Here is a 22577-nt window from a genome sequence, read left to right on the forward strand (position 1 = left end):
AGCAGCCCCAGCCCGATGCCGGGGGTGGGGAGAGGGGGAAGGGAAGGGCTGGGCTTGGGATGGAGGGAAGCAGGGAATAGGAAAAGCTTTTAAAACGTGCCAACAAAAGCGGGAGAGAACAATATCTTCTCCCCCTTCTCTCCCTCTCTCAAACCCTCCATCAAAGCACCTTGGCACAAAGGCAGAGCCCAGTGGACCCAGAGCAGCGCTCGGCCCCCTTTTTTGCAGGGTTTTCAAAGGGTGGCAGCTTCATCTAAACCCCTGCCCAGCTGCCTTTTTTCTGCGTTATTTTTAGTTGTCGCTGCTGGGCCCGTTGCCTGCAGGTGTAATGCTGGAAAATAATTCATTATTGGCCGTTGGATAGGAGCCCCCCTGAGCTCCAGCCCCGATTTGCAGCAGCCACGCGCTGGCGAGCTCCTTTTATTTTAAAGCGTCAGAGGTGATGGGGGACCGGGGCCGGTGACGATGGGCATCTTTGTCCCCTGGGACCCTGTGCTAGAGGTCCCGACCCAGGATTTGCAGGTCCCAGATCTGCAGGGGGGAATTGGCAGGGGAAAGCGAAAGCCGTCCCCTGCCTCATTCCTTTCTTAGCACCGGCTTTGGCAGAAAACTTCCTGCCGGCAGCATATGCGGTAGCGGCATCTTGACGTAAAGAGGGAGAAATGAGCCTGAAAGGCAGGCGGGTTTCAGCGGAGCTAAAACAAGAAGTGTGATTTCTGGCAGTCGTCCTTCCACCCCCCCAACCCCAAACTCAGCCGTGGGAGGAGGCGAGGAGCTCGCCCAAGGACGGGAAGGGAGAGAAACCCGGCACCCAGGCGTTATCGCCCGCCTGCCGCGCGCGGAGGCCGAGATCTTCGCATTTCCCACCTCCGTTGCTGCCAAGCTTTACCCCAAAGCTCTTAAAAACCCCAAACCCTAAGTTTTTGGCGGTGCCCCAGGGCAGAGGTGAGTGAGAGGGCTGGGAAAGGCGATGCTGAACCCCCGCCCCCCCCACCCCGGAGGGGGTCGGATGCCGTGAGCTGGGGCACAGGGCTGCGATCACACCGTTTCGGCCACCTGGGTTGGTTTTCTTGCCTCAGCACCAGGCTGAGAGCATCAGAGCGAGCACCACGGGGACAGCCCTGGGTAGCACAGAGACCCCCCACCCCGAGCAGCGTCCCCCCTCTCCCTGGGGACATCCAGGATGAAAAACCACGGAGCTTCTTGCTAAATTTCCTGAGAAAAGCAGCAAGGACTGAATGTTTCGGGCTGTGTTTTATTCTGAGCCGTGTTCCCCCCCCACCCCCACCCACCACTGGCCACCGGCCGTTTCCGATGGGTACAATGAACCGAAAACCACGGTGTCGCTGAGGGTTTTTATCGCGGTCTTTGCAGGAAAAGCCGACACCTCGCCGCCCCCGCTACGGCCACATTGTTCGAGCGAGTTATTTTGGGGACCCTTCATTCGATGGGAGCGGGCACGCACAGGAAGGCCAAGTACCGGCTTCTCCAGGCTTTCTCCAGCCCAGGCGGAGTGGGGAGACGGCCACACGTCTGAAACAAAAGCCTTGAGAGCATTTGAGCTTTTTCCCAGCACTGTTTCTGGGGGCTATTTCTGCCTCCGACCTCACCGGCAGCCTTGGAGGCTGCTGTGGGAGGAGGGTTTGCTGGGCAGGACAATAGACCCAGGAAATCCTGTATCCGCCTGCATCAGAGGCAAGAGCTGGTGAGAAACCCCGCAGTGGCTGCCTGCTTAGAATCATAGAATGGTTTGAGTTCGGAGGGACCTTGAAGACCATCCAGTGCCACCCCCCTGCCCTGGGCAGGGACACCTCCCACCAGCCCAGGCTGCTCCAAGCCCCGTCCAACCCGGCCTTGAACCCCTCCAGGGATGGGGCAGCCACAGCTTCTCTGGGCAACCTGGGCTACAGTCTCACCACCCTCACTGCAAAGAATTTCTTCCTAATATCCAATCTAAATCTCCCCTCTTTCAGTTTAAAACTGTTTCCCCTTGTTCTATCACTCCCTTCCCTGCTCCAGAGTCCCTCCCCAGCTTTCCTGGAGACCCTTTAGGGACTGGAAGGGGCTGCAAGGTCTCCCCAGAGCCTCCTCCAGGCTGAACCCCCCCAGCTCTCTCCTCGCAGCAGAGGAGCTCCAGCCCTCCCAGCATCTTTGTGGGCTCCTCTGGCCCCGCTCCAACAGCTCCGTGTCCTTCTGCTGTCAGTGCCCCAGGGCTGGAGGCAGCACTGCAGGGGTGTCTCACAGAGCGGAGCAGAGGGGCAGAATCCCCCCCTCGCCCTGCTGCCCACGCTGCTGGGGATGCAGCCCCGGGTGTGGGGGGGCTTTCTGGGCTGCTCCTTGCTCCACAGAAGCGTCTGGGGCACGCACCACCTGTAGGCTCATCCGAGAAGCTGTCTCTAAGCCACAGCATCCCCCTGGGCAGCCTTTCCTGGCAGGGTGGGGGTACAGAGCAGCTCCCAAAGGAGCCGGCTGGAGCCTGGAATCACCACCCGATGGCGACCCCGGTTTCACAGGAGCTGGGATCCCAGATGGAGAGATGCTGCCACACCAAGGTAACGTCTTCCATCCTCCCCGTCGACCAGCCTTAGTCCTCTCTTGGCGTTTTTCTTAGCTTGGGCTCAGCCCGTCCGGCACACGCTGCCCTTCCCGGTCACATCCGAACCACTGTTAGAGCTGGAGCTGGCCCAGTGGCATTCTCATGTGCCATCACACGTGTGCCACCCCCCTGTGTCTTGCCCATCCTGCCTGATGCAGCTGGTGTCACCACCTGCTTCCCCTGGGACACGAGCTCATGCGTCTGCCGCCCGTCCCTCTCTCTCCCGGCTGCCTTCACCCCCCCTTTCCTCTTTGTCCAACCTGTTTTTCCCGTCCCTGATGCTGCAGCTGAGTTTGCAGGGGTTGTTTGCTGCCCTGCAGCTTTTTTCCCCCTCCTCTTCCCTGAGGATCTGGGGATTTAACCAGCCCTGGGCAGGTGTCTGTCTGTCCGCGCATGGCGCTGGCCTCCTCTTCCCCGTGGGCCATGCTGGGGCACAGGGAACGTGACGTGGGGGATGCTACACCACGAGGCAGGCGGGGGCCAGCCAGGGTGAGAGACGGGAGTGGGAAATCCAGCCACTTACTGGAAACGAGATGACCCAGGAGATGCCGGAGGAAGTTAAACCCGGGATAAACCAGCGTGCCTTCCTCCCACGTGGCCACGCTCCTCCTCCTCGCAGCTACACCCGCGAATGCTCTTCCCCTCCAGCCCTCAGCTTCCACCCTGAGATCCCCGAGGGGATGTTGCGGCCAAAGGATGTGTCCCATCAGGGTGAGACACCCCATACCAGCTCCATAGAGACCCCGAAATCCGGGCATCAGACCGGCAATTTTTAAGTTGAGGACCGCGCGCAATAAATTAGTGAGAGGCGATTCAGTTTAACAGAGCAGGATAATAAAAATGAGCTGGAATCGCCCCGATTTCAGACTAAAGCTTGTCCTGGCTGGGTCCATCCTCTCCTTGAGCTGCTCCAGGTGCCCCCAGCATCCTCAGGGATGCTGCCTAACACACACCGGCTCGTCCCCTTCTCTCTGCTCCCGGGGGGAAAACCCTCCAGCAAAAGCTGTCTCATCACGGCTAGGGTCTGTTTCCAACTGCAAGTTTTCTCCTTTTCAACATAATATTATGAAAATGAGTTTTTCCCCCCTCCCCTCCGGCCCTGAACTGAATCACAGGGGGTTTCTGGGCAGGAGTTTTACTACTGAAATTTTTCCTACTGAAATTTCCCCGACCACCTGCTCGTGGGCAGGAGCTGAAAGCTCGCAATGAATGGATTCACTTGCGGGGAGAGCGGGAAAGACCCCAGGATGAAATCACTGCCAAAAAGAGGAGGGCTTGGCAAAAAAATACCTGAAAACCACTGTTTTCCCCAAAGGACGAGTGCGATGGGCGGGGGGAAGCCAAGCAGCGTGTGCCCGCACATGGATGTGGGCTGTGTTTTTAAGGCATGAAAGTGATGCCGTCAGCTCCCTGCCCTTTATTCCAGCCACGGATTTCGTGCGAGAGCATCCCAGCGATGTGATGCCGTCCCTTTATTCTCCCCTTGCCCCCAAACCAGATCTGCTTCCAGCATCACCCTGGCTGAAGTCAGCCCCGTCCCGGCCGGTTCCCAGCTCCGCCAAAACACTTTTCCTCTGCTAAATCACTGTGGTCTTGGCATTCCCAGCCCCAGGTGCCCAAGGGATGCCGTGGAAGAGGGGGATTTTACAGGGATGTTGGGGTTTCGCTGGGGCTGGGGGTGTCCCCAAAGTAGAAAGCCGGGGGGTATCTCAGCAGCTTCTGGAAGATGTGATTTACCGGGGCGGGGTGGGGGCGGGAAGGTGTGAAGGGGCCGCACCATTAGTCACCCCGCTCGCTCGGGAGGTGACAGGCGCCAGGAAAGTCCTGCAGGTAGGAAAGTGAGAGTGTGACGCCCGCGGATGCCACCTCTCAGTCGGAGGAAACCCCGCTGGAGGGACTCCTCGTCCCCAGCGCAGGTGACGTGGGGGAAAAGGCCCCCAGGGAGGGGAGAAACTCTCCATTTCGGCTCTCAAAATAGGAGGGGATCTGCCTGAGTCATGCGGGCTCCGTGGGCGAGCTGCTGCCTGCGGAGGCAGTGGGGTAAAACGCCTCCTCCCACCCCCCTGCCACCACGGGTGGGCCCATCAGCATAAGAACCCCCGTCCCCGCCGCGATTTCGGCTGGCTGGGGAAAGAGTGACGCTGAGAGTTTCTGAGCAACCCTCCCCCCCCGAGCTATTTCCTGCCCCCCCAGTTTCCATGGGAGCCCCCCAACCGCCCCGGTTCCTCCTCCGCAGCAGCCGGCGGCTTCCTCCGCGAGCATCGTCCTTGGGGGCTGTCGGAGTGGGGACAAACCGTCGTGTTTCCTTCACGGTGGCAATGCCGTTGGGGAGGTGCCCCCGAAAATGTGGAGACCTGCTGGGGTGGTGGGGGGTGTGGAGGGGGGGCGTGGAGGGAGGAGACACAGAGCCCCCATGGAGGGTGTGCGTGGGTCCCCTTGGAGATGCGGGGAAGAGGCCTGGGGTGATGGAGCCCATGAGCTGGCTCCCTGCGCTTTGGGGAGAGGGTGGGAAGAGGGGGTGCAGGGGTGACACGGCGTGTGACGGGTGGCTGTCCCCTCTTGGGGACAGAGATCAGCCACAGGGCCATGTGTCCCTCTGTGTCCCCTGGGCTGCCACCTTTGGTTTTATGAGCACCAAAGTGGCCAAACTGCTCCCAACTGCCCCCATTCCCACGGCCAGAGGGGAGGCAGCAGGTCCCACCCGGGACAGTGACAGTGCAGGGGTGAGGGACAGTGGGGTGGCACTGTGCCACCATGTCCCCAGGGTGTGGGGCTGCACCTGGGTGGGCATCTTCGTGATGATGGTGATGGCAGCTGGGACAAACGACGAGTGGCTGGGGCAGGAGAGGACAGAGCCCCTGCCCCGGGAGGGGACAGGGACTTCAGGACGGGAGGGGACAGACCAGGTGCCCCGGGAGGGGACAGACCCTGTGCCCTGGGAGGGGACAGTGACCGTGGGGCAGGAGGGGACAGACAAGGTGCCCTGGGAGGGGACAGAGACCCTGGCTCAAGAGGGGACAAGGACCATGGGACAGGAGGGGACAGACTCCTTGCCTGGGAGGGAACAGTGACCACGGGGGCAGGAGGGGACAGACAAGGTGCCCTGGTGCCCTGGGGAGGGGGGGGGGGCGGAGACCCTGGCTCAGGAGGGGACAGTGCCCACGGGGACAGGAGGGGACAGCGCGGGTGCCAGGAGGGGACCGGCTGCGCGTGGCGGGCCGGGAGGGGGGGGGGGCCGGGCGGGTGGCAGCAGGCGGGGCAAGGTCGCCCCCCAGTGGCCATTGTGGCAACCGCCGCGGAGCCCGGCTCGGCAGCCGGCCACGACACCCCAAAAAGCCTCTCCCTCCTGGCCGGGGGCGGGGGGTGTTTGGGGATCCCGTACTACAGGGTAGCGGATGCTCTGGGGCAGGAGACCCCAGGAAGGGGGGAACGCGCGACCCCCAGCACCCCCTGCTCTGGGGAGGGTGGAGGTGAGACACCCCCGGCGATGGCCAGGCAAGTCCCCCAGGCTGTCCCCTCCTGCGGCGACCCATCAGGCCTGAGCTTTATTAAACCTAAGCCACGCTATTTTGTCTCCTAGGTCATTTTTACCATTTATTCTGCGGACCGAGCAGCCGGGTTTTCGTTTTCCGCGCTTGACAAGAGCACCCGCTTCTACTGGGGCGGCACGGGCAACCCGCTGGCGTCACCCCTTGTCACCCCACGCCACTTGAGACCCCATGCGTCACCCGTAACCCCCTCTTCGGTGAGGCTGGGAGAGGGGGATGCTCCTCAAACCCCTTTTGCCTGCCCCATGCCCCAATGTCTGCCGCCTTTGCCAGGGTGAAAGAGCGCCTTGTCCCTGTCCCTGGGGTGGCCGTGACTCATCGGGAGGCGGGTGAGACAATCTCGCCTTGAGCAAGGCCGACTGCAGGCCGGGGGGGGGGTGTGCGGAATAAGAGCGAGGCCACCCTCGCCTCCGTCCCCGCCACCCGCTCCCATGCTTGCCCGGGCTGCGTCCAAGCCGGGTGCTTTGCAGGGATGTCCCCTTGCCCGAGCCGGGGGCTGCCGTCGGGCTGGGGGGGTCGTCACCTCCATCCCTCCAGCAACTCCTCGACCCTTCAACCAGTTGCCCGGTGACTGGCGAGCCGGCTGGCTCAACCTCTACCGCTTCTGGCAAGAGGGCGGCTTCCATAACGTCCATCACATCATGGCTCGCAAGTTCCAGAAATTTGGGCCCATTTACAGGTGAGGTGGCGTCTGACCCCGGTTCCCCCCCTCTCCCCCGCTGCTCCCCAGCTCCAGCAGCCTTTCCATTCTGGGATGCTGCTATTCCCAACCCTGATCCAGGTGCAGAGAGAGGGGTTGGAAATAGCGGGGGCTGAGCTGCTGGAGCACCTCATCTCGCCGTGATGCCACTGTGAGGGGCGAGAGGGGAGACCTGCTTGTACCTTGCAGATGTTGGGAGGAGGGGGTGGCAGGGGGCTGGAGAGGGGCTATTCTCCCCCCCCCCCCCCGCCAGCACCCCCCCGTTGTACCTGCCTGAGCCCTGGGGGACTGATCCTGCCTGGTGCTGAGCCACTGCATCCCCTGGGATGGGACGAGATTTTGGGGTGGTTGAATTTAAGGGCTGTGGTTGATCTGGGGAGGTGGAGGGGTCCGGGGTGGGGGAGGGTGGGAGGGTCAGGGTGCTGGTCTGAGCCCCCCTCCGCACCATGCAGGGAGAAGCTGGGTGTCTACGAGAGCGTGAACATCATCAGCCCCCGGGATGCTGCCACCCTCTTCCAGGCGGAAGGGACACTGCCGGAGCGCTTCAGCGTGCCCCCCTGGGTGGCTTACCGCGACTACCGCAACAAGCCCTACGGCGTGCTCCTCAAGTGAGTCAGGGGGGCAGGGGGGTCCCCTAAAACCGGGGCCCCCCGGGTCCTATCACAGTAGCCTTCAGCACATGGGGAAGTTGGGGCATCAAGAGGTTGACGGGGACTTGTGCTCTGGGGGGTGGCATCCCCCGGGGTGTGTGTGTGTGTGTGCGGTGGATGGCGAGGGACGCCGCTGACGCCTCCCTCCACCGACTTTGGTGCCCCACAGGACAGGGGAGGCCTGGCGCTCGGACCGCCTGATGCTGAACAAGGAGGTGCTGTCGCCGGAGGTGGTGGAGGGTTTTGTGCCCCTGCTGAGCGAGGTGGGCGAGGACTTCATCCGGCGGGCACGAGCCCAAGTGTGGAAGAGCGGCCGGGAGCGCTGGACGGCCGACTTCACCCACGAGCTCTTCCGCTTTGCCCTGGAGTGTGAGTGTCAGGGGACTGGGCAACCCCCCCCACCCCACCGAAACCTGGGCTGAGTCCCTCTGAGACGTGTCCCTCCCGCAAAAAAAACACCTCTTTGCAGGATGCCCGAGATGGGCCACACGCTGCGTTTCCCCCAGCTTCATCCTCAGAGATGGGCAAAGCAGCTTCTCCCCGAAAGGCGTAGGGTCTAGAGGGATGTCCTCTCTCCAGACAAGTAGAGAACAACTCAGTGCTTCTGATAAAACAGCGTTTTATCATCAACTGGTCATCAACTGGTAGACAACTCTACCCAACAAGGGGTGCCTCCATGGCCCCATGATGCTCAGAGCCAGCAGGAGGCCAATCCAGGTCCCCACAGCCATGGAAAGGCTGGAGTTGGCCACGGGAGGGTGGAGGGGATGGGGACACGGAACGTCCTGGCCCAGTACCCTAATGAGTGCTGTGCTTGCAGCCGTGTGCCATGTGCTGTACGGGGAGCGGTTAGGGCTCCTCCAGGACTTTGTGGACCCCGAGGCGCAGCGCTTCATCGACGCTGTCACCCTGATGTTTCACACCACCTCGCCCATGCTCTACCTGCCGCCCGCCCTCCTCCGTCACCTCAATGCCAAGACGTGGCGGGACCACGTTTGGGCCTGGGATGCCATCTTCACCCAGGGTGAGTGCTCCTCCTGCCCACACCTCCCTGTGTCACCCAAGGTCCCTTCGAGGACTTGGCTTCATGGTGCAGCCTCATCTCACCGGTGTGGAGACCTTCTCCTGGGTCCAGTCACCCAGCGCAGGGCCACCAAGGCCAGGAAGGCTTTCCACATCTGGATCTTGTGAGATGGAGTGGTGGGGAGCCATCCAGGAGCAATGAAGGGCAACTGGTGGGCATCACATTGAGGGGAGCGGCTCTCCCAGAGGGGCTGTGGGCTTGGAGAGCTTTTGGCACCTGGGACAACCCTCCTGCAGGCACCTTGACCCCCCCACCCTCTGTGCCCGCCCAACCATTCCTGGGTCCCGTAGCAGGGACCGCAGTCCCAGGCTGCTGCAGGGACAACTGTGATGGAAAAGCCACCGACGTGGGGCAGCGACGTCCTAAGGTGCCACCTCTGGTGCCTCCCTCCTCCACCTGGGGGAGGAAGGCCATGCCCACCGTGTCTCCTTAGCGGACAAATGCATACAAAACGTCTACCGGGACCTGCGGCTGCAACGCAAGAGCACCAAGGAATACATGGGCATCCTCTGCAGCCTCATCATGCAGGACAAGCTGCCCTTGGATGACATCAAGGCCAGTGTCACCGAGATGATGGCGGGGGGGGTGGACACGGTAAGGAGCAGACAGGGTTGTTGGGCAGGGAGAAGGTCCTGGCTGGTGTTGAGCCTTTGCTCCTGCACCCCCTTCTCCAGACGTCCATGACACTGCAGTGGGCCATGTTTGAGCTGGCGCGGTCCCCGGGCGTCCAGGAGCAGCTGCGGGCAGAGGTCCTGGCCGCCAAGCGAGAAGCAGCGGGGGACAGGGTGAAGATGCTGAAAACCGTCCGGCTGCTCAAAGCTGCCATCAAGGAGACGCTCAGGTGAGGAGGAGCCCCCCTGTGCCCTGAAAAACACCCCCAGCCCCTTCCCTCCCCAAATCGCCGAAGCTGCTGGGATGTCGTGCATCGAGGTGGGACGTGGGTGGGCCATGCTGTCCCCAAAATCAGGTGCGAGGGACCTGTCCTCCCCCCAGGCTGCACCCGGTGGCGGTGACCCTGCAGAGGTACACCACGCAAGAGGTCATCCTCCAGGACTACTGCATCCCGCCCAAGGTGAGCACGGCCCCCGGGTCCGTCCTCACCCTGACCCGCTACACACGGGGCTCTGGGTGGAGGTGGGACCTGGAGGTGGGGGGTGACATGGAGGGAGCATCCGGGGGGCTCACCCGGGGCTGGACCTGCACCGTGAGCCGCTGGCAGGGAGCCCAGCCCCATGGGACTGATCCTTCCCCCGCAGACGCTGGTGCAGGTCGGTCTGTACGCCATGGGCCGGGATGCTGAGGTCTTCCCCAAGCCGGAGCAGTTCAGCCCCCAGCGCTGGCTGGCAGCCGGCCCCAAGCACTTCAAGGGGTTGGGGTTCGGTTTCGGCCCCCGCCAGTGCCTGGGACGCCGGATCGCTGAGCTGGAGATGCAGCTCTTCCTCATGCACGTGAGCATCCCGCTGCTGGGGACACTGGGGACTGGAAGGGACCAGGGAGGTGGTGGCAAGTGGGTGTTGGTACCTCCGGCGTTTTCCAGCCGCTTTTTTTTCCTCCTCCATCCCAGATCCTGGAGAACTTCAAGATCGAAACCATGAGAGTGGTGGAAGTCGGGACCAAGTTCGATCTCATCCTTATCCCGGACAAACCCATCTACCTGACCTTACGGCCGCTTGAGTCCCAGGCGTGAAAAGCCCCCTCTTGGGTGACACCCAGCCAGTCCCAGTTCTGGGGGGACATTCCCGACAGCCCGGCAGGCCGCTTGCTGCTCCTCACAGCCAGATTCCGTCCCGGACGATGGGATGTGGGGGACGGCTGGGAAGTTTTCACGGCCACAGCCTTGCCTTGGCACATCTCTGCCTTCGCTCCAGCCCGCTCAAGGCTGCGCTTACGCCACGGGGGAGATAAACCAGAGCAACCCCATATCTCTGACCCCCCCCTTGGGGCGGGTGGGTGCTGCTGCACCCCTCCGGCTTCTCGGGGGTCCCCAGGTCACCCCCAAGAGGGGAATGCCGGGGACGGCGGCCGCACTCCCCCGACACCCTCCAACATTTTGCTTCGCCTCCAATTTACTCCTGTTGTTTCGTCATGCGAAAAAGCACCAGCTCCTTTTTGGCAGCGTTCGGTTTCTTCGTCTCTCTCGCTGGGGAGGGGTTAGGGCAAGGGGGCCAGGGGCTGGAGTCTTCTCGAGGGGGCCATGGAGATGGCCGGCAGGCTCTGGTGGGGAATGGGAAAAGGTCTTGGGGAGCTACAAATCCACCTCCTGCCCCCCCGCCCCTTCCCCTTGGGGACATCCCCTGTGGATGAGAGCACTGCGATAAGGGGGTCTGGTGTCAGTGTGGGGGGTGTATTGTGTCATCCTGGGGATGCTTGGGGAGGGGGGGTCCTGCCCACCTAGGGACCACCCTCCCGCCTTGCCCATTGTCCTGTGGGGAAACCGAGGCAAATCCCCCTTGATGGGGCATGGAGATCCCACCACCACCCTCTCCACCAGCTGCCTGGCTGCAGTGGGACGGCTCTGAGCACCCCCTCCATCCCCCTGGCAGCAAACACTGGCTACTAACCCCAGTGTGGGGTGGCCCTGGTCCCCGCCTCCCCCTCCCCTGGGTGCTTACCGAGGTGGGGGCATGGGGGAATCTGTGCTCCCGCTCCAGCAGACGAGTGCCGAGATCCTGCTTCTCCCGTCCCCACCTCCTCGCCGCCTCCTCCAGCTGGGACAGACCCAAACCAGGCTGGTTTCTCTCCACGACATGGGGTCCGGAGGTGTCCCCCACTCTGGCCTGACACCCCAGGCCCCCCCCCCACCAAGCGGGGTGCTGGAAGGTTGATGCCCACCTGCCTCTCCAGCACCCTCCCACGTGCTTGTGCCTCCTCCAGCTTGGCCAGCAGAGACAGTTTCTCCGCGTCCCCAAAAACACCCTGTGGGCCACGAGACAAGCAGGAGAGGGGAAAAGCACCACCAGATAACCCCCCCCTTCCCACCCCCGGCTCATGGGGGGAACAAGCCACGGGGCTGGCTGTCACCCCACAGTGCTGGAGATGCCACCTAGGTGATGCCCCCAGCATGCCTGTTCACCCCCAAAGCATTGCTTTCTGGGGGTTCCACGGCTCTGCCCCCCATCCCAGCCCCATGTTCCCTTCCCCAGTCTCACCGGCAAAGCTGGGGGCTGTGGGGTGATGGGGGGCAAGGGGTGGTGGGGCCTCGCCAGCTCGTCCCGCAGCCTGTGGTTCTCCTCCAGCAGTGCAGCATACACCTTCCCAGAGTGGGCTTTGCCTGTGGGATGGGGTGGGGTGGCCACTGGGATGTGTCCTACACCCACTCCGCGCAGAGATGGGGGCTAGGAGCAAGCTCCCACCTCCCTCATGTCCAGGGATGGGTAATGGGGGGCTCTGGACCTCCTCTGATCCCCCAGCGCAAACCATCCAATGGTGCAAACCATCAGAAGGGGATGGCCACCAGCAGAGCCCAGCAGCTGTGTATGGCTCCACCCTGAGGGTCCCTGTCACCACTTGTACCCACCCGCCGGCTTCTCAGGGCTCCTGCCTGTCCCGGAGAGCTTCTCCTGCAGCACCCGCTCCATTACCTCGATCACCTGTGGGAGAGAGCAAAACCATCCCCACGTCACCAGCTCAATGCAAGGCTGCGGTGACCATCACATCTCGCCAGTCACTGTGGTCCTGGGGCCTGGTGATGCTCATGGAGGGGTGAGATGGGCCAGAGGGTCCCATCTGCTCCACAGATATGCCCCCAACCTGCCTTTCTTACCCCAGCCGCATGCCCCCCAAGTCACCTTCTCTTGCTGCCGCACTGTCTCCTCCAAGCCCTTCGTCTTGGCCACCTTCTCCTGGCACCTCCTCAGCGTGGCTTGCTGCTGCTGGTGGGCTCGCTGGAGCAGCACCAGGTCCTTCTCCCGGTCATTTTTCTGGGGGGGTGGAAGGGGAAAAACCCCCAGGGACCTCTGTGCTGACCCTCAAGCCTTGGGGCATTGTTTGTAGGGCTGGGACAGCCTCATGGTGGAGGTTTTGGGGCTCTCAGGCACTTTCTTGGCTATGGGGATGTTGTGATGCTCTCCCTGCTCCCCCACTGCTCCTCCACTCCCACCCCATCCCTTGGGCAGCCCCTGCCCGCTTCTGCCGGTATCCGCACCCGGATCAGCTCATTCTGCAGCTGTTGGACGCGGTCCTTCAGCCTCCTCATCTCCGCCGTGCTGGCTGCAAGCTTGCGCTTGAGGGTGTCTGCAACAGCCGGTGCCACATGCTCGTCACCTGGCCAGGGGATGGCGCGGTCGCCCCCGCTGCACCAGGGAGAGGGGTGTCCCCCAATTTCCACCTCCCCCTTCCCCATCACGCACTGAGCCTATCCAGCAGCTCCTCCCGGGTCATGACATCCAGGTCCACGTCGGCGAGCAGAGTGTGGCCCAGCTCCTCCTGCAAGGCCAGGCTGTGCCGCAGGTGCCCGTTCTCCACCTCTAGGCTGGTGACACGCTGGCGCAGGGACAGGAGGTCCCCCGCCATCCGCTTCAGCGCCAGGCGGTAGCTGCCTACCTCCTGCCAGCCCAAAGCAGAGCTGCTGGCACCCCGCTGCCGGCACCTCGCTGCCAGCCAGGGCTCCCTCCAACACCAAGAGCTCAGCTGAGGATATTTGTCTTAAGAGTCAGAACCACCATGGAGGAGCCAAGAAGCACCCAGGTTTTCCCCTCCTCTTGCAACCTCCATCCTTCTCTTCCCCATCCATCCATCCATCCATCCATCCATCCATCCATCCATCCATCCATCCTTCTCTTCCCCATCCATCCTTCTCCAACTATTCTTCTCCAGCCATCTATCCTTCTCTTCTCTAGCCATCCATCCTTCCATCCATCCATCCATCCATCCATCCATCCATCCAATCCATCCATCCATCCATCCATCCTTCTCTTCTCCAACCATCCATCCTTCTGCTCTCCAAGCATCCATCCATCCATCCATCCATCCATCCATCCATCCATCCTTCTCCAATCATCCATCCTTCTCTCCTGTCCCTCCAAACCTTCTTTCCACCTGCCCACCTCTCCCTCCAACCGGCATTTCTCCCTCTCTCCCTATTGCCCCCTTGATGGAAAAACAACTCTCCCAAGGACGTGGTGTGGAGCAGGGTCGGAGTGGGCGGTCACCCTCAAGCTCTGAGCCTTACGGGGCTTTGCAGGTCTTTAGAAGAAGGGAGGTGGTGAAGAATAATGGAGGGATGAATGTTTTATACAGATGAGCCTGGGGTTATTTTAGCACCCGTGTGGCTGGGGTGACGCTGGGGGGAAATAATTCCCCAAGGATTTGCATCTTCTCAGGCTGAACCTCCTGAATCCTTCCCTGCCATGCTGAGCTGCAGAAAGGATCCTGGCAGCGGGGACCTTGGATGGGGAAAGCCACGTGCCTCGAGCTCCCCCGGCCCCCCGCTCCCAGCCTTGGGGATGGCCTTGGCGGCGGGCAGGGGGGAGGGCAGGGCACGGGGAGGGGGTGCAGCAGCATCACGCAGCCTTGGGGAAGGGGGGGAAGGGGAGGGGGCAGGTGCAGCTAGAGGCTCAGCTCCTTCCTCCCCATGTGCTGTTTTGGTTTCTGCCCAAGATAAAGCCCCCTCCAACCAAAGTCGAGGGCTGACCCTGCCCAAGACCTTCACTCACTGGCAGCGTAGAGCTGACGGCAGCCTGGCTTCCGTCCCCAAGGGAGCCAGGACCCGCCTCAGGGACACTGCTGTCCCCCTGGTGTCCCCAGTGCCCCCCGTGCCTCCTGTCTCCCCAGAACTCACTGGCTCCTGCTGGCGCCCGATGAACTCCTGGGACCTGCGGAGCAGAGAGTGGGGGACACCCTTGGCCAGCTGCTCCTGACAGAGTGAAACACTGGCAAAGCCTTGGCCAGGCGACCCTCCGTAGGAGACGGGAGCCTGCTTGGGGTGCTGGGGGGCAAGGCACGTGCTGGCGGAGATGGGGGTGCAGGGAAGGCGGGAGCCTGGTGGAGATGAGAAGGAAAATTGGCAGCGATGGGGGCAGGAGGAGAAGCTGCTGGGGAAAACGTGGGGAGAATGGAGAAAGGAGGAAACCACCCCGAGGGGGATGAGAAGAAGGAGCAAAGAGGGGGGCTGCAAAACTGGCATGGCCCCTGTACCTCCACTCCTCTGACAGTGTTCCCGTCCCACGTGGGAATGGCTGTTTTCCGGGCAGGATGCGGGCCACAGCGTCAGCCGCTGGGAGGGACGCATCCTCTCGATGAAGCTAGCAGGAGACATCAGAGCAGAGGGTGAGGATGAGGGCCAGGCTGGGGAAAGCCCTCAGAGAGGAGCAGCAAGCTCCTTCAGCCCCTTCCTCATGGCCAGGAGCAGCTCTCCTGGCTTTCACGTGGGGCAAAACACTGTGCTTTGGGGTCAGGATCCAGCCTTGCCCCCAAAACCTCTGGCATTGCTGGCTGTGATGCTTCAGGCAACACCCTTTGGGGATCAGATGCAACATCATGTGGCCACAGGGATTGGGAGACCTTCTGTTAAGGATGGGGACACTTGGAAACACCTGGCTTTGGTTGCCCAGAGAAGTTGTGGGTGTCCCTTCCCTGAAGGTGTCAAGACCAGGTTGGACAGGGCTTTGAGTGACCTGGTCCGGTGGGAGGTGTCCCTGCCCAGGGCAGGGGGGTTGGAACGAGATGATCTTTAAGGTCCCTTCCAACGCAAACCATTCCATGAGTCTATAATTCTTTGATCATCTCATGACTGGACTATGAGAGGGATGGGGGGAAATCTGGCTACGACCAAAAGCAACCCCAATCACGCGCTGTCCCTGTAACGGGGACCACTGGGTCCTCAGCTCCCGTTGGTGACACCAGCAAGGCGGTGACGTCCCCCTCCCCCCCCGCCGCCCCCCCAGCACTCACAGTGGAGGAGAAGGGTCTGTAGTACAGCATCATCCCCACGCCTGGTGCCCCCGGCACCCCCTCCCGGCAGCCAGCCCTGCCCGCCGGCGGGTTGCCAGGCTCTGGTGCCCCAAACAAACTCGGTCACCCCCGGGCAAACATCCTGTCCCCACGTCTCCGCCTGGCCAGTGGACTTACAGCGACGCTGGGGGGTTGTAGCATGAGGAAAAGCTGTTTTTTTTCCCAGGCCTTTTCTGCTGGCAAAGGGATTTAGGTGGCATGGGGGCTCCCGGCAGCCTGGCCCGCCGGCAGTTGTTGCTACAACACAACCCTCCTCTTAGCAACTCCTCCCCGCAGCGGCTCAGCACCTAAAATCACCCGGCTGCACCCAAAACAGCTGCATTCCTGGGGCAGGTGGCTGGCTCTGCTGCTCCCCACCCCGGGGCGTCCGCATCTCTTCCCCTTCGGCATCCCCCCGACCACGGCGCATCCCATTGCCGCTTCCAAAGCCCATCGGGGACAACAGCAGTGCCGCCTGCCCGCGCTCCCCTTGGAGACACCAGCCCCTCGCTGTCCCCAGCCCTCCCTCCCCAGCCCCACTTTCAGCCACCGTGGCTTTATCTCCTGCTCTCCACAACGCAGACACCAAGGAGGGGACTCGGTGGCAGCCACCGCCGGGTCCCAGAGGGCTAGGTGGCTCTGGCAGTGACAGCACCTCATTTCCATGCCTTGGATGAGGGCACGGAAACGCTCTCCCTTCCCAGCACGCTCCTCTGATGTCTCAAACGCTCAATTAACTTCTGAGGACCCAACGCCTTGGAGATGCCGGGCGGCATCGGGCTTCAGCTCTGCCTTGGGGTTTGGCCTGATCCCGAGCGGAGAACAATCCACCGATCAAACCCTGCTTTCATCCCAAGATTGAATTTGTAGTTTTAAGGGCAAAGGGTGCTCAGCTCCAACCGGTCCTGTCCCCTTTTTGGGGTACCCACACCCAAGACACCCAAGAGGCTGCTGTGCCTCCCACCCGCTGCGGCATCCCGTGTCCGCCTCTCCATCGGCGTTTGTTAAGAAACAAAGGGGCCGGTGTCAGTCGATGGAGCCCCTCGATTCCTCGTCCCGTGCCATCAATTTTTCATCAAAGAGCCGGTGGGAAGCACGCAATTATCTGCTCCATCAATAATGCACGGGACCGCACTCGGCTCGCCCGGGCTGGGCAGCTGCTTTCCCTGCCTGCCCTGGAAGACGCTGGGTTCAACCGGGGCTTTTCTAAGCTCAGACACCACCTGCAGAGGCTGGAAAAGCATTCCCAGCCTTTAGTCCCAACCCAAGGCTGCTCGGATTGTCCCATGTTTCTGCCTGCACGTGTCCCAGCTCCCGCTCCCTGCGGGCAGCATCACCCCGGCGCTGCCTCTGGGGACGGGGGCAGAGTTAAGGGTATTTGAAAACATTTTCCCCTGCACCTCCTTTCTCAAATCCACTGGGAGATAGCTGCGGCTCTCCTTCCTGCAGGGGTCCAGGATGAAAGGCTGGGAATCCATGTCTGAAACGATGGAAACTTTGAAACTCCTGGCACTCGCTATTTATTTTTTAATTATTTTTTTTTCCCTCCCCATCATTTCCAAGCCTCTGAAGCTTCCTCTGCCTTTAGAGCTTTTCATCCGCCCCGACAAGTCGCCCCTCTCCTTCCCGTATTTGCTTAGGCCAAGATTTGTTTTGTTTTGTTTTTTTTATTTACTTAACAAATTGCTCCGAGATGCTTTGATGTCTCTGATTAGCTTGAATCGATTCATCTCCAGATGGGCGAAGGAGCAATGCGAGGAGGCGGAAGCTGGCAATAAACCTCTGCGGGAGGCAGGTGGGTAGCCCATGGGGCCAAAAATGGCTCAAATAGGGTATGCCAGAGGATGCTGCACCCACACGGCACAGCCTGACCCCGGTCCTGTCCAGGGAGGGGACGGCAACGCAGCCCGGAGAGAAGCTGAGGACGGGACTACTCGTTTCACTTGTGATCACGGAAGCATTGGAGTCCCTGGCAGCGCAACCGCCTCTTCTGCAGCACAGTCTCCCTCCAGCCCGACAAATGACACGGCCCTGGATGAGTATTAAGCCTGATTCCTTAATTGTTACGAAGATGGGATAAGCTCAGATTTACATATCTGAGAAAAAAAAATAAATTGCTGCAGCAGTTTAGGAAGATCAGAGGGAAAAAAAAAAAAATCCCATTTCCCCCTCTTTTCTGTAACAAAAGCTCATGAAACCATCAGGAGATAATGACGCCTTCATTTGCTTTGCCCAATTCCCCTCATCGACCTTACCCGCCCCCTTGGGACATGGGTAGCGGGATTCGGGGGGGCGGGGGGATGTCAGGTCAGGTACGCGGGACCCAAACCCACCCTCAGCCCAACACCTGGGTGGGCAGATCAGAGGGTCAGCTGTTTGGTTTGTTTTTTTTTTCCCCTCACCTTCCAAAATCAAAACTTTTCCCTGGAGAAACCCAACCCCCGGGGGATTTACAGGTTTCCCCCCGCCCCCACCAAGGGAAATATGGAGATTTTCAGCCCTTCTCCACGCACACCTTGGCCAGCGCAAGGCAGCAAATAAACGGGGTTTTATCTGATTAAACCCAGGCTGAACTCCCTTCCTGTGCAGTGGGGCTTGGGGAAGGGGTGGGGGGGAAGCCGTGCTAGGGAGGGGGCGTATATTAGCCAAAGCATTACAATTCAATTTAAGAGTTAATTGGATTGCATTGAAAAGCGCTTCATCTGAGCCGAGTTCGATTTAATAGAGACACTGCGTCTTCCGCTCCCTTCCCAGCCGGGATGATGATTTTTAGGGTGGGCGATTACCATCGCTATCCGGCTCCAGGCCCAGCTGCCAGCTGCTGATATCGTGTCGGACAAGGAAATAAAAGCCTCTGGATTACACTGGATAACTCGGGGAGGCAAGGGGCTGGGTGGAGAGACGGCTGCTCCTCGGGCTCCCACCCGCCTGCCTGCTTCTTCAAGATAAGGCTCAAGAAAGCAGGCGTGCCACCAGCAGCAGGGACTGCGAGTCCTCTGTGAGTCGCTGCTGGTTTATTTTGCTCAAAGGAAAAGGGAAAAAAAAAAAAGGAAGAAAAAAAATAGGGGAAAAAAGAGAAGAAAAAAAGAAAAAGAAACAAAAGAAAGAAAAAAGAAAAAAAAGAAAATAAAAAGAAAAAAGAAACAAAAGAAAGAAAAAAGAAACAAAAGAAAGAAAAAAGAAACAAAAGAAAGAAAAAAGAAGAAAGAAGAGAAAAGAGGAAAAAGAAAAGAAAGGAAGAAAAAGGAAAAACAAAAAAGAAACAAAAGAAAGAAAAAAGAGAAAAGAAAAAGGAAAAAGAAGTAAGAAGAAAAAAGACAAACCAGAAAAAAGAAAGAAAAAGACAAAGAGAAAAAAGGAAAAAGAAAGAAAAAAGAAAAAAGGAAAAAGAAAAATAAAAGAAAGGAAAAAAAAAAGAAAATCAGCATCTAGGAAGAGGTGGGATGACTTTTGAGAGCAAACTCCTGCTGAGTCAGCACCTGGCTCCTGCGAAAACAATTTTTCTCCCATCTCACGGCACGGGGCTGCTTTTGGGAGGGATGGGGACAGCTGGAGAGATGTCCCCAAGTGATGTCCTGCTACTCATGGTGAGCAGGGGGAAGGGGGGCTCAGCAGAGCCTCCCAGGATGGGTCTCTCCTCCTAGCATGGGGCAGAGAACCCCCCAGAGCCGCTGCCCTCCCCTGACCACAAACTGGGCCCAGATCTAAAAAAAAAAACCCTCCTGAGATCAAAAAATAAGGGAAACAGGTTACGATCGTTACCCCCCGGGTTCCCCGCTGGGTCTTTGCAGGTTTGTTTTGTTTTTTTTTCCCTCCTAGGAAAACATCCTCATCTGTGTTTTAAGATAAACACATTTCCAGCAGCTGGGGATGTGAAGAAGTGGAGAAATACCACCAAAAAAAACCCAGTACCAGCAGGAGACGTGGCAGCGCTTGGCAGCTCCCCAAAGGGTCTGTTTTCCAAGCGTATCTTTTGAAAAAGTTAAATACCAAGTTAAATACCTTAGCCCTACACTCTCAGAGAGTTTTCATCCCCTGGCTTGGAAAAATCATCGGCTGCAGAGGGATAAAACCCCAGTGTTCCCATCACCTCTGGTGACCGGCGCTGCCGTGACTTGCCCTTGGCCTGGCAGGCGGTTTATTGCCGACGCTGGGGCCGTCCATTTTCGTGTTTGCTTATGTATTGACTCGCTTTGCTGATAAAAAAGCCCCTCACGTTTCAGCAGCGAGCATAAATCCATCGACACCCCCAAGCCCAGCACCGCGCGGCACCCACCGCCCTCAGCATCTTCCTCCCCTCGGCCATCGGGCCCCATCCTTCATTAATTAGCGCCGGGAAAGGCTGCGAGGTCACCAAACGAGGACGGATGAGCTATGTTCACCGAGGGTTTAGTAACGCTGCCGGGGCTGGGTTGGAGTAAGACACACAAGGGCACACACATGCTGGATCACACATCCCCAAACACACAAAAACCAGTATTTTGGAGCCAGTTTTCTCTTTTTTTTTTTTGTCCTGACCTGGCTCACTGCCCCAGTCCATATTCCCCGCAGTCATCCGGTCCTGAGCAGGAGAACCACATGCGAAACCCACCAAACCCAATCCCTTTCCCACCCCTGCCTGGAGCCTGGAATCCCAAAAATAACACCAAAACCCCTCATGCAAAGTAACCGTGACCCTCAGGCCATTTGCAACCCCTCCAAATCCAGCCTCCCCCAACCCTCCGCCATCAGGTCCCTGCCCCTCCAGCACCCCCTGCTGCCCTGCAAAAACCATGTCCCTCTGTCCCCCCTCCTCGCCATCCCACCTCACCCCATCTTGCCCCTAAGAAAACAGCGTTTTCAGCTGGTTTTACTCTTCCAGTCAGGATGGAAGCAGGGATCGGGGGATTGCAAGCAGATTTGGGGTGGCTGGGAGGCTTCTGCCATGCCATAAATAAATCTCATCAAGAACCTCTCCCCGCCTTGTGCCTGCAGGTGCCCCCAGCTGTGCCCCGGTGTCACGCAGAAGGGGGACCCACCCTCGGCATCTTTGCGCCCCAGGGTCATCATCACGGAGGGGGAAAAGCTAATTAAATAACAGGGGAAGCAAATTGCTGGATCCTTAATCTCCTTGGGAAGTAAGACAGGCGTAAATATCGTCTGGGATCACATTAGCTGATTTATGGACCACTTCTATTAATTGGCTTAATCCTGCGTAACGAGCGTGCTGGGGACACCCACCCAGCCCTGAGCCTGGTGCCTGTGGGCGCTCGGGCACCCATGGGTGTCCGGCCTACCGGCAAACCTAACTGAGCCTCACCCGGGGCCAGGGCATCAAGCATCCTCATCCCAGCCTTGCCACCGCTCCTGCCTTCATCCCTCCCGGCCCTGGGGAAGAGGAGTAGCCACCCTGGGTACCAAACTGAAGCCCGGCTGGACCCACTGCTGGATTTCGGCTGGCGTTTAAGCTTCCAGTTTAAAAATAAACTCTAGAATAAATCCCTTCCCGTGGGAAGGGTGTTTCAGGAGCCGTGCGGAGCTGCTCCTGCGGAGGCCGGGCGCCGGCAGGGCGGCGGGGCCGGCGCTAGATGGGGCTGCAGCCGCGTTCGGGGCCGGCCGGCAGCCGCGGGGAGCCGGGGAGCGGGGCCGCAGCCTCCCCGGCCCTTGCGGCAGCCTTCTGCCCTGCAGCACCCTCGGTCCCTGCAGCTTCTTCACCCCGTGCTGCAGCACCTTCATCCTCTTGCAGCGCCTTCACCCCCTGCAGCATCCTTTTCCCTCGCAGCATCCTCACCCTTCGTATCCCCCTCTCCCCTCGCAGCATCCTCAGCCCTTGTAGCACCTTCATCCTTCTCAGCACCTTCTCCTTTTGCCCCACACTTGTTCCTTGCAGCACCTTCACCCCTTGCAGCACCTTCACCCCTTGCAGCATCGTCACCTCTTGCAGCACCCTCTCCCCTTGCAGCACCCTTGTTCCCTGCAGCACCCTCTCCCTTTGCAGCACCATTGTTCCTTGCAGAATCGTCACCTCTTGCAGCACCCTTGACCCTTGTAGCACCTTCTCCCCATGCACCATCCTTTTTCCTTGTAGCATCCTCATCTTTGCATCCCGCTCTCCCCTCAGAGCACCCTTTTCCCTTGCAGCACCCTCAGCCCTTGTGGCATCTTCATCCCTTGCAGCACCTTCACCTCTTGCAGCACCTTTTCCCCATGCACCATCCTTTTCCCTTGCAGCACCCTCATACTCCACATTCCCGTCTCCCCTCCCAGCACCCTCTCCCCTTGCAGAATCTTTTCCCTTCACAGCACCCTCTCTCCTTACAGCACCCTCATCCTTTGCATCCCCCTCACATTCCCCTCGCCCCTTGCCAGGCACAAGTCCAGAGGAGCTGCGAGGGGGCCGTGCCGTGCTGAGGGTCCCCTCCCAGCTAGCCGAGGCAGAAGGCCTCACTCAGGGGGTGCAGAACCCCCCATCTTCCTCAGAGCTCACCCAGCAGCTGGAAATGGGTCCAGCAAGGGGGTCCCGATGCTGCTGGCAAGCAAAACTTCCTGTCTCCCCCCCCCTCCCCACTGCTCTACCACCCCACAGTGCATTTTGGGGGGACAATCTGCACATCTGCGCTCTCATCTTACGTGGTGGAGCTGATGGCGCCCATGCAGCATGGGAACAAAATACCAGCAAGGGAACCAAAAACGACATTTACTTCTCCCAGCCCCATGAGAGGCCCTTTGGCTTCTAACCACCCCCCCCCTCCCGGCGCCGACAAGGTCAGGGAAATATGGGTGATGGGAGAGGGCAGAGAAAGGCTTGAAGAAGAAGCAAATGTTTGAAGAGGTTGGAGAAAATGCCCCCCCCCCAATCGTTAAGTGCTGCTTGTAAATTATTCATCGACTGGTAAGAGAGGCGCAAATCTATTCAGCGAGAGGGCAGAAGGGTAGGAAAACGCAGTTGGGCTCAGCCCGGCGTAAACCCCAGCCTAAGGACAGAGCAAAAACCAGCCCCAAACCTCCGTAAACCCAAGGTGGGGGTCTAACATCCCAGCACCAACCTTCACGGAGGCTTTTCTGCCTCCGTGGGGCCGGGGCAGGGAAG

The 22577-nt window shown here is 59.9% G+C and overlaps 2 protein-coding genes across 5 annotated transcripts in view; one reads left to right on the forward strand and one right to left on the reverse strand.

The window, feature by feature from the left end:
• The first annotated feature begins 5896 nt into the window (after positions 1–5896).
• LOC134521134 (cholesterol side-chain cleavage enzyme, mitochondrial) lies at positions 5897–10268 on the forward strand. 4 transcript variants are annotated; one of them, XM_063347266.1, is made up of 10 exons: positions 5897–6066; positions 6615–6823; positions 7297–7452; positions 7664–7863; positions 8315–8518; positions 9012–9172; positions 9253–9419; positions 9572–9650; positions 9835–10026; positions 10143–10268. In XM_063347266.1, exons 1-10 carry the CDS (start codon positions 5992–5994, stop codon positions 10263–10265), a joined length of 1566 nt encoding a protein of 521 aa, XP_063203336.1. In that variant the 5' UTR covers positions 5897–5991; the 3' UTR covers positions 10266–10268. The 4 variants fall into 4 exon arrangements, with proteins under 4 accessions (XP_063203336.1, XP_063203334.1, XP_063203333.1 ...); XM_063347264.1 differs by lacking the exon at positions 5897–6066 and having other exon boundaries at positions 6528–6823; XM_063347263.1 differs by lacking the exon at positions 5897–6066 and having other exon boundaries at positions 6528–6823; positions 9835–10268.
• A 336-nt stretch (positions 10269–10604) lies between these two features.
• The window catches only part of CCDC33 (coiled-coil domain containing 33), a 46880-nt gene continuing 34907 nt past the window's right edge, over positions 10605–22577 (reverse strand). Inside the window, exons 14-23 of the mRNA XM_063347267.1 lie at positions 14714–14820; positions 14358–14391; positions 12928–13123; positions 12723–12811; positions 12367–12498; positions 12096–12168; positions 11728–11849; positions 11411–11494; positions 11191–11286; positions 10605–10792 (exon numbers count right to left, since the gene is read on the reverse strand). Coding sequence (XP_063203337.1) covers positions 10730–10792; positions 11191–11286; positions 11411–11494; positions 11728–11849; positions 12096–12168; positions 12367–12498; positions 12723–12811; positions 12928–13123; positions 14358–14391; positions 14714–14820 — 996 coding nt within the window. The 3' untranslated portion in view covers positions 10605–10729. The remainder of the gene's footprint in view (positions 10793–11190; positions 11287–11410; positions 11495–11727; positions 11850–12095; positions 12169–12366; positions 12499–12722; positions 12812–12927; positions 13124–14357; positions 14392–14713; positions 14821–22577) is intronic.

This window comes from Chroicocephalus ridibundus, chromosome 9 (genome assembly GCF_963924245.1).
Source record: "Chroicocephalus ridibundus chromosome 9, bChrRid1.1, whole genome shotgun sequence".
Lineage (NCBI taxonomy): Eukaryota > Metazoa > Chordata > Aves > Charadriiformes > Laridae > Chroicocephalus > Chroicocephalus ridibundus.

What these genes read in the sequence shown, in the direction of transcription:
- LOC134521134 (XM_063347266.1), top strand. Translation starts at nt 5,992, where the DNA reads ATGCTCTGGGGCAGGAGACCCCAGGAAGGGGGGAACGCGCGACCCCCA. An exon ending in CCCTACGGCGTGCTCCTCAA is followed by an intron (nt 7,453 to 7,663) that starts GTGAGTCAGGGG and finishes GGTGCCCCACAG; the next exon opens with GACAGGGGAGGCCTGGCGCT. An exon ending in CTTCCGCTTTGCCCTGGAGT is followed by an intron (nt 7,864 to 8,314) that starts GTGAGTGTCAGG and finishes CTGTGCTTGCAG; the next exon opens with CCGTGTGCCATGTGCTGTAC.